The 9,491-nt window shown below is 61.0% G+C and overlaps 1 protein-coding gene across 3 annotated transcripts; it reads right to left on the bottom strand.

Moving 5' to 3' along the window:
* Positions 1-509: 509 nt before the first annotated feature.
* On the bottom strand, positions 510-8,894 carry KEAP1 (kelch like ECH associated protein 1). 3 transcript variants are annotated; one of them, XM_058525717.1, is made up of 6 exons: positions 8,738-8,894; positions 6,087-6,772; positions 3,750-4,435; positions 2,024-2,229; positions 1,330-1,506; positions 510-1,182 (listed from the first exon to the last, which is right to left on the bottom strand). In XM_058525717.1, the coding sequence occupies exons 2-6, from the start codon at positions 6,723-6,725 to the stop codon at positions 1,016-1,018; spliced, it is 1,875 nt and encodes a 624-aa protein (XP_058381700.1). In that variant the 5' UTR covers positions 6,726-6,772; positions 8,738-8,894; the 3' UTR covers positions 510-1,015. The 3 variants fall into 3 exon arrangements, with proteins under 3 accessions (XP_058381700.1, XP_058381698.1, XP_058381699.1); XM_058525715.1 differs by lacking the exon at positions 8,738-8,894 and adding an exon at positions 8,348-8,634; XM_058525716.1 differs by lacking the exon at positions 8,738-8,894 and having other exon boundaries at positions 6,087-8,240.
* Between the last annotated feature and the right edge of the window lie 597 nt (positions 8,895-9,491).

Here is a 9,491-nt window from a genome sequence, read left to right as displayed (position 1 = left end):
TCACCAAATTTGGAAGGTGCGTTGGGGACGGTTTGCCTTAAAATATAAGCTATGCAGGGGCTGGCCCCGTGGCCTAGTGGTTGAGTTCAGCACGCTCTGCTTCAGCAGCCTGGGTTCAGTTCCCAGGCACGGACCTGCAACACTCGTCGGTGGCCATGCTGTGGTGGTGACCCACATACAAAATAGAGGAAGACTGGCACAGATGCTAGCTCAGGGTGAATCTTCCTCAGCAAAAAAAAAAGAAAAAAAAAGCTGCACACATATATGAAATTAATCTCAGGGAGCCCTGGGAGAGCTATCAAGGAGTTAGGTCATTGTCTTCAAAGCAGCAAAAGTAATAAACGGGGCCCTGTATGGCTTGCCTACGGGTAGAGAGATGCCCTACATATCAAGATGCGATGGGCGGAGATAAACTGGTTTCAAATTCCAGCTCTGAATCAAAGACTTGAGCGCACTTCAGAAGAGTCCTTTCTGTCCCCAGGTTCGAGACCTCCAGCTGAAAGCCCGGGTGGAAGACACTAGTTAGTTTGTTCTTTATTTTCATTGGAAAGTTACAGGGTTACTTATCAACAGAATGACTGTCCAGGGCGGGGAGATCCAGTGGTTTCTATGTACAGGCCCATCCCCGGGGTCTGCACCTCAGGAGGGGCCTCACCCCCGAGACCTCAGTGGGCTCCTTCCCGGGGAAGGAACAAAAACCAGCCTGACCTCGGCACCTGCTGTCAGCCCCAAGGGAGGTGGCGGCTGCTGGTGTGGGACCCGGGCCTCATCCTGGGGTGGGTGTGGGGGCCTCTCTCCCTGGAGCCTGCCCTGCCGGTAGCCCCCTCCAGGCAGGCTCGTGGGCGCCCACTCTGGCCTTCTTTTCTTTCGAGTTGTCATTTAACACCGAGGCACCCCCGCCTCCCGTCTCGGAGGACACGAGTTTGCTCTGTCGCCTTTGCTTGTGTCCCTGTTTTTGTACAAAAACGACAATACTCTCCATCGGACCTTTTTTTGCCCCAGAAACAAAGGCGGCTCAACAGGTGCAGTTCTGCTGGTCGATCTGCTTGCGGCAGGGTTCCATGGTGACCGCGACACCCACCCCGCTCCGGCCCGACGTCATGCGAGTCACCTCGCTCCAGGTGTCCGTGTCGGGGTCGTAACACTCCACACTGTCCAGGAACGTGTGACCATCGTAGCCTCCTGCGGGGAGAGCAGCGGGGACGGTCACCCCCCCGAGGGTAGGGGGAGAAAGAAGAGGCAGAAGCCACGAGAAGCCTTCCGACCAGGGCCCCCAAAAGACGGGGCTAGTTAGTGCTCTCCAGGCGGTCCCCGCCCCCCGGGCCTCACCGAGAACGTAGATCCTTCCCTGGTGCGCGGTAATCCCCAGGGCGCTCCGCCGATGCTTCATGGGGGCCACAAAAGTCCACGTTTCTGTCTCCACGTCATAGCGCTCCACGCTGTTCAGCTGGTCCTGACCATCGTAGCCCCCCGCGGCGTAGATGCAGTTGTGCAGGACACAGACTCCTAAAGGACACCATGCAGACAGGGTGACTCCAGGGTGGCCCGGCCTCAGGGGCCCCAGCACCGCCTTCTTAGGGGGGCCCTCCCCGTCCCATCTCCTGAGGGACCCTTCACAGCTGGGAGAGAGGAGCTTGGAGACTGTCAGAATCTAGCTTTCTGGGGCCGGCCCTGTGGAGTAGTGGTCAAGTTCAGTGTGCTCTGCTTCAGAGGCCCGGGTTCATGGGTTCAGATCCCAGGAGCGGACCTACACCACTTGTCAGCCATGCGGTGGTGGTGACCCATGTACAAAATAGAGGAAGACGGGCATAGATGTTAGCTCAGGGCCAATCTTCCTCAGCAAAAAAAAAAAACAAAAAACAAAAAGAAGAAGAAATTAAAAAAAAAAAGGTTCTAGCTCTCCTGTGTATGACACAGGGTTCAAGGTTGAAAGGGGAGGCCTCAGTCACGCTTGGCTGGGTTTAACCCCCAAGTTCGGGGGGGTCATTCCTCCATGCTCCCCTCCCCGCAGCCCCCCGCCCACCTGCCCCGCTTCGGATGGTGTTCATGGGTGTGATCATTCGCCACTCGTTCCTCTCTGGGTAGTAACACTCGGCCGAGTTGAGGCGGTTCGTCCCGTCAAAGCCCCCAACGGCGTAGAGCAGCCGGTTGAGGACAGCCACTCCCACCCCGATCCTCCGTGTCAGCATCGGGGCCACCAAGTGCCACTCGTCCCGCTCCGGCTCATACCTGCGAGGGCATAAGAACGATGACCACGGCAATCAGAGCCGACCTTCAGGGAACACTTACTGCGGCCCAGTGTTCAGCCAGCTCTTTATGCACTGGACTCATGAATCCTCACAGTTGTTCTGCAAGGAGCAAGTCATCAGTAGCTCCATTTTCCAGATGAGGAAACTGAGGTTCACAGTGGTCATGTGCTCAAGGTCACATGGGAGTCTGTTGGACCCCGGTGGCTCCGTCATAGCACTGCCAGGCCCTGTGCTGAGTGTTAGGGGTCTTATCTCACCAAAGCCCCACCTAGCCTGGTGGGCCAGGTGGCCCTCATTCTCGTCCCCACTTCACCGATGATGAGACGGAGGCCCAGAGAGGGGAAGGGGCGTGTCCAGGGTCACCGGGGAAGTGGCAGAGCTGGGTTGACCCAGGCCTCTCGGACACCAGAACCCCAATTCTAACAACTGGACTACCACCCAGGATGGTTTTTGTCAAAGTGTGATGCTCAACGAGGAGGTGACCATACGTCCCGCCGGCCCTGGGCACTTTCAGTTCACACCTGTGCTCCTGGAGTCATCAATAGTGCCCTTTTTCTCCCGAAAGTGACCTGCTGAGGGGGACACACCATCCAGTTGTCCTATTCACAGACCATGTGCATTAGAACCCTCTGGAGTATTTTTAAAATTCCCATTCCCCAGCCTGACTCCAAACCCACTGATGCCAGATCTCTAGCATCTCCATCCGTGGGCTGGGGAGCTTGTTTGAACAAGTTCCAGGTGCAAACTGCATCCTGAATCACGCTTCTGGAAAAGAAGGTAGAGGACTAGGCTACGCAAGAGTCAAAAGCCCAAAATGCTTGGCTTCTAAACACAGGGTTACCATGTGCAGTTGTGTGGATTGTGCACTGCACAAGGGCACCCCATCTAAGGGGGCACCTTCCATGTAATAGGCCTCATACATCTGTTTATGACAATTTTGGGGCAGACGGCGGTGAGGTGTCATGTTGGGACAAAATTAGCATATTACGATTTCAAACTAATGGAGCTTTTCCCAAATCTGCACAAAGTTGCTGTCTGGGTTTGTGAGGGCCCCGTGAGCAGTTTCTAGGCCCAGACCATAAATCTCTCAGGAGTTTGGCTTCACCTTGAGGTAAAGGCGGGGCACAGAGATAGAAACTCAACAACAGGGGCTTGCCCGAGTGGCACAGTGGTTAAGTGCACGCACTCCGCTTTGCTGGCCCAGGGTTCGCTGGTTCGGATCCCGGGCGCGCAGTGACGCACCACTTGTCCGGCCACGCTGTGGCAGCGTCCCATATAAAGTGGAGAAAGATGGGCACGGATGTTGGCCCAGGGCCAGTCTTCCTCAGCAAAAAAGAGGAGGATTGGCATCGCACTTGAGCTCAGGGCCCATCTTCCTCACAAAAAAAAAAAAAAAGAAAAGAAAAAGAAACTCAACAACAGGGGGAATGGCAGATCCCAGTGTCTCGGGCCCTGTCCGCCTTGGGACCCTGGGGACCCCCTCCTGGCGCCGCCACTCACCTCTCCACGCTGTTGTGGTGGATGCAGCCGTGCGAGCCGCCGATGGCGTAGATGTGCCCGTCGATGACGCCGACGCCGATGCGGTTGCGCGGCACGCTCATGGGGGCGCAGGGCGACCACTGGTTGGTCATGGGGTTGTAGCAGTCCAGGGCGCTGGAGTCGGTGTTGCCGTCGGGCGAGTTGTTGCGGCCGCCCACGGCGTACAGCAGCCCGCCCACCACGCAGCCCGCCAGGCCGCTGCGCGGCACCTGCAGGTCGGCCAGCCGCAGCCACGTGCCGTCGCTGGGGTTGTAGGCCTCCAGGTAGCTGAGCGACTGGCGGAAGTAGCCGCCGGCCGTGTAGATGAGCCGGCCCACCTTGGGGGCCCGGCAGGGCATCACCTGCGTGGGCTTGTGCAGCGTGAGCTCCTGGAAGATCTGGACCAGGTAGTCCTTGCAGCGGGAGTCCGACTGCAGGATCTCGCACTTCTGCAGCTGCATCTGCAGGAAATGCGGCGTGAGCGAGTGGCAGCGCACGGCCCGCAGCAGCGCCTGCACGTAGAAGCGCCGCTGCTCGCAGTCGTACTTGACCCAGTTGATGCAGGCGTGGAAGACCTCGCTCTCACAGCGCACGTTCAGGTCGTCCCGGCTGATGAGCGTCACCAGCTGGCAGTGCGACAGGTTGAAGAACTCCTCTTGCTTGGCCACCTGCGGGGGACCTCAGTGTGACGGGCTGCCCCTCAATCCCTCCCCCTGCCCCTGACGACCTCAGTTTCCTCATCTGTAAAATGGGCATTTGAATAGTCTGAACCTCCTAGGTTGTGAAGATTTAAATGAGTTAATACTACACACCACGCTTGTAGTACATATGTACTCAGGTAGATGGGCAAAGACACAGTGTACCTCTTGGTATCATTTTATATTTGAACTCTAAGAATGTTCCTTTTTTTTTTTTATGAAATTACCCTTTCAAAGAGCAGATTGACTCAAAAGGAAAAAGTAATAGCAATAGAATATTCTAGGGGAAAAAAGCAGGCTCTGAAGAAAGCAGCCTGAGGTATTTTTTTTTGTTTTTTTGCTGAGGAAGATTGGCCCTGAGCTAACATCCATTGCCAATCATCCTCTTTTTGCTTGAGGAAGATTGGCCCTGAGCTAACATCTGTGCCCATCTTCCTCTATTTTGTATGTGGCTCACCACCACAGCATGGCTTGATGAGTGGTGTAGGTCCACGCCCAGGATCTGAACCCGAGAACCTGGGCTGCCGAAGTGGAGTGCACGGACTTTAACCACCAGGCCGTGGGGCCCACCCCCTGAGTTGTCATTCTGACCCACTACTTTCTAACTGTGTGACCTTGGGCAGATATCTGAAACACTCTGTGCCTTGCTGTCCTCCTCTGTCAAAGGGAGATGATATTAATAGCTGTCTCATAGCAGGGCCACTCCCAGGGTATTAGGGCCCTGGAGAAATATTTGTCAGGCACTGGTTTATACACATAATTTCAGTCACCCCACATCAGCAGGTCACCACCCGTCTGGTACCTGCATTCCCTTGAAACAAACGCTGGGCAGGCCAGTGGGAGAGCCCCGCTCTGGGACCACTTTCCTGGGAGCACTAGGCCCCAGGACTAACAGCAGAGCCCCCTGGGGCATCTCGTCAACCCCACATATGCTCTAGAAGGAAGGAGAGAAACGGGGACCAGGGCAGCGGCCACCCCAGCTGGTCCCCGCCCCTGGAGGAGGTCTTTGAAATCTTCCAGGAAGGCACCCCAGAGCATACTTCCCCTAGGATAGTTGGGAAGATCCAGGGATCGCAAGGATGGAAATCACTCAGCACGGGGGCTGGCCCAGAGCCAGGGCTCGAAGGGCACTGCTTATTTGCCCGGATAAATAATCTTTGTTCACAACTTCCTCCACTTCTAAACGAAAATGAAACCAAGCAGTGCGGAAGGACAAGACTGCAGGGACCAGAGACAACACGGCGAAGGGTCACACTGGCAGTTGGCAGCTTGTCCCCGGGGGGGGGGGGGGGGGGGGGGGGGGGTTCAATAACTATTTGCTGACTGCCGGAAATGTGAGGCCCTGCTCGGTGAACCCCAGGTTGAGCTGCTGTCATGTTCACTGCGCCCTGTCCCCACCCTTGACCCCAGGGGAACCAGGGAGCCCATGAAGGCCTCCCTGTCCCCAGCCGTGTCCCGGCGTCCCCCCAGATGTGTAGACCAGGAGCTCAGAACCCCATCTTTCTCCAGCTCCCCGCCTCGGCCCTTCTCATCTCCAGCGGAGAGGGTGAGGCCCGCCTGTGCGTCCTGGGTCCTTCCGAGTCCGCCCCCCAAGCGCCCTCGGGTACCCCTCTGGGCTCACCTCCCCAAAGTGCATGTAGATGTACTCGCGGGCGCGCTGGTGCAGCTCGGCACAGCCGATCTGCTCGGCGAAGTTGGCGATGCCGATGGCGTTGCTGGGGTCCAGCTGCTGCACGAGGAAGTCGCTGCAGGCGCGCACCACGCTGTCGATCTGGTACATGACGGCGCCGTTCATGACGTGCAGCACGCACTTCTCGCCCATGGAGATGGACGCGGTGTAGGCGAACTCGATGAGGCGCTCCATGACCCTGGGGTGGATGCCCTCGATGGAGACCACCTCCATGCCCTGCTCCCGCAGCCCGTTGGTGAACATGGCCTTGAAGACGGGGCTGGAGGAGGCCAGCACCACCTTGTGGGCCATGAACTGGGCGGCCGGCACGTCCCCGTACTTGACCTGCAGCGTCACGTCGCACAGCTGCTGGCTGAGCCGCAGCTCGTTCATGATGCCGAAGGCCTGCTTGGTGTGGTCCTCCAGCGTGTAGCTGAAGGTGCGGTTGCCGTGCTGCGAGGGCGTCACCTCGGCCTTGCACTCCGTGGAGGCGTACATCACCGCGTCCCCGGCCCCCTCGGGGCGCTGTGACCGCAGGGGCAGGAATCGGGTGCGGGCCCCAGCCCCGCTAGGCCTGGCTTCCTGCTGCATGGGGTTCCAGGCCACAAGGGACAACACCACCACTGGCACTCAGGGGCCTGGAGGAGGGAGAGCACAGGGCTGGGGGCGGGGCCTGGCGCCAGGCCTCCTTTTTAAGGTAAAGCGACCCCTAGACCAGTATTCCTTGCCAAGCCGCGGTGCAGCAGCATCCACGTGGGCTCGCTAACTGTCCCAAGGGTCGCCAGCCCAAGGGTCCCTCTTAAAATTAACACAGGTCAGATGATGTCCTTCCCCTGCTCAGAATCCCCCCACAACTCCCTATGGCATGAAGAGTAAAAACCGAACTCTTCGATGACCCGCAAAGCCCCCTGCAGTTAGCCCTTCTCCACCTCTTCCCTTTGCTCACTCTCTTCCTGCTATCTGGTGGCCCTTCCCTTCCTAGAGCATGTCCAGCTCATCCTTCATCCACCTCGCCAACATTTATTGAGTGTCTACTGTGTGCCAGGCACTGTTCTAGGCACCCGCGACACAGCAGTGAGCAAGACAGACATAAACTGTGCCCCCCTGGAACAGACACTTGGGGAGCAAAGGGCCATAAATAAAATGACAGGGTGACCTGGAGGCAGTTACTTAAAGTCAGGTCGTCCAGGCCTCTGTTGGAGCCGAGACAACAAGGATGAACATATGAAGGGGGTGTGGGTGGGAGTTAGTGTTCCAGGCAGAGGGAACAGCAAGTGCAAAGGCTCAGAGGCAGAATGAGGAAGGGATGTAAGGAGAGACAATGACTCTTGAAGGGAGGGTTTCCATGAAACCCGCGGCGTCTGGAGGGCCAGGGCGTGAGTTGTGCTTTGAAAGGCCCCGCAGGGAGAAGTGGGGGATCTGCAGAGGCTCCCCAGGTTCTGCATCTCATCCTTCCGGGGCTCAGCTCAGAGTCACCTCCTGCCTGTTTTATTTCCATCCCCGCGCTCGTCGGGAACCGAAAGGAGCTCCTCTGCTCACTTGGTGAGGGCTGGCCCGGCCCTCTGGCGCTCGCCCCCGCGCATCGGAGGGCAGGGAGTGGGGGTCAGCGTTGTGCCCACCCTCGCATGTGCCTCGCGCACGTCCGGCCTGGGGCCTGGCACCGCGCAGGGGTCAGTGAGCGTGTGGCTGGCGGGCTGCCCGCTCTCCCGCGCCTGCCAGGGCACCCTCCTCCACCAGGCCACGGCGGAGGCCCCGGGCCTGCCTCTTGGTCTTTGGCCCATCGATCAACGGTGCCCGCTGTGCGCTGGGCACTCCCCCCCAACCACCACGAAGCGGTAAGTGGGGGACTGCGCATGCCCCGTCGGAGCCTCCACCGAGGCCTGGAGCAGGGAGGAAGTGACCCCGCCGCGGCCTCTCCACTGCCAACCCCAGGGCGCACGCCAAGCCCCCAACGCCCCGGGGTCCCGGGGCCTCCATCGGAGCGGCGCTCCCCGGGCCTCCCGCCCGGCTGGCGTCGCCCCCGCGCCACCCCGCCGGTCGCGCCGTCCAACAAAAGGACAGGACTCGGGCCGCGCCCTCCTGGCCCTCCGCGGGGCCGCGGGCACCCCGAGGCCACCGGGCCCGCGGCGGCCCGACCCCCGGCCCCCGGCACGGCCGCAGGGGCGCTCGCGGCCCGCCGTGCCCGCAGCCCGGGCGCAGGCCGCCTCACTCACCCCGCCATGGCCGCGCTCGGGCTCCGCCTCCGTCGCCCAGGCCCGGGCGCCTCCATCGCTGCGCCGGGGGGAGGCGCGGAGCGCGCGCAGGTCACCATGACTAAGCAGAGCCCGGCGCCGGCCGTGTCACAATAAAAGTCCCCGCGGCCCCGGGGACGACAGAGGGGCCGTCCCCCCCCCGCCCCCGCCGGATGTCGCCAGCTGCGCAGCCCCGGCGCGGCCACCACAGCGCCCGTCCTGGCGGCGCGGCGGGGCGGGGGACCGCAGCCCTCGGCGCACCCAGCCGCGTGGTCCGAGCCGCCGGGAATCGCGGCCTCGGGTTCGAGGCCCGTGCGCCCCAGTCCGCACCCGGGGTCGGCGGACACCCCTCCCCGCCGCCGCCGCGCTCACCTCGGCCCCCGCGCAGCCCGGGTGGCTCGCGCCGCGGGGGGGATGCACCGTGGTGTCACGCGCGCGCCGCGCTTCCGGGAAGCCCGAGGGGCCGCGGCCCGGCCGGGGGCGGCTCCCGCCTAATCGTCGCTGTCCGGGCCCCCGGGCGCCTCTGCCGTCGGGGGACCTCGGCTCCGGGGCCGCAAGGCCTGCGGGGTCGCGGCCGTCGGGTGGGGGTCGGCCTCGGGACGCCCGGGAAGGAGGCGGGGAGAGGGCGGAGAGGGCGCGGCGGGGAAGGAGCCGCGATTCCCCGCCCTTCCCGCAGGTGCCCGGCGCCCAGGGGCGAGGAGCGGGGCGTCGGGTGGGGCCGCATGGCCAGGCGCCCCCTGGCACCGTCCCTTCCATCCGCCCTATTTCGTGGTCTCAGCGCAGGGCTGCTCTCCACGGCTCACTCCTCCTTTAACACAGGCCTCACGGTCCGGCGGCCGCAGGATCCAGCTAGAATTATCTACTGAGTTCGGTTTTCCTTGTCTTTATTTTTTAGGTACCTCCAATCTAGAGGCGCGTGGAGCTCGTCTGCGCAGGTTCGAACCCCGGCTCTGGCAATCTCTAGCTCCCTGCCGGTGGGCCTGTAGCTTAACCTATAAATTGGTAACAATAGGGCCGGCCCGTCGCTTAGCGGTTGAGTGCGCCCGCTCCTCTACTGGCGGCCCTGGTTCGGATCCCGGTCGCGCACCGTGGCACCGCTTCTCCGGCCATGCTGAGGCCGCGTCCC

The sequence above is a fragment of the Diceros bicornis genome, chromosome 30 (assembly GCF_020826845.1).
Source record: "Diceros bicornis minor isolate mBicDic1 chromosome 30, mDicBic1.mat.cur, whole genome shotgun sequence".
Taxonomy (NCBI): domain Eukaryota; kingdom Metazoa; phylum Chordata; class Mammalia; order Perissodactyla; family Rhinocerotidae; genus Diceros; species Diceros bicornis.
Note: the sequence above shows the minus strand (reverse complement) of the source record. Positions and strands in the feature narration are given on the sequence as shown.

Bases quoted from the DNA above. Each gene is read 5' to 3' on its own strand.
- KEAP1 (XM_058525717.1), bottom strand. From the start codon at position 6,725: ATGCAGCAGGAAGCCAGGCCTAGCGGGGCTGGGGCCCGCACCCGATTC. The intron at 2,230-3,749 runs GTGAGTGGCGGC...ATGCCCTCGCAG, and splicing joins CACCACAACAGCGTGGAGAG to GTATGAGCCGGAGCGGGACG. The intron at 1,183-1,329 runs GTGAGGCCCGGG...CTCTCCCCGCAG, and splicing joins GGGAAGGATCTACGTTCTCG to GAGGCTACGATGGTCACACG.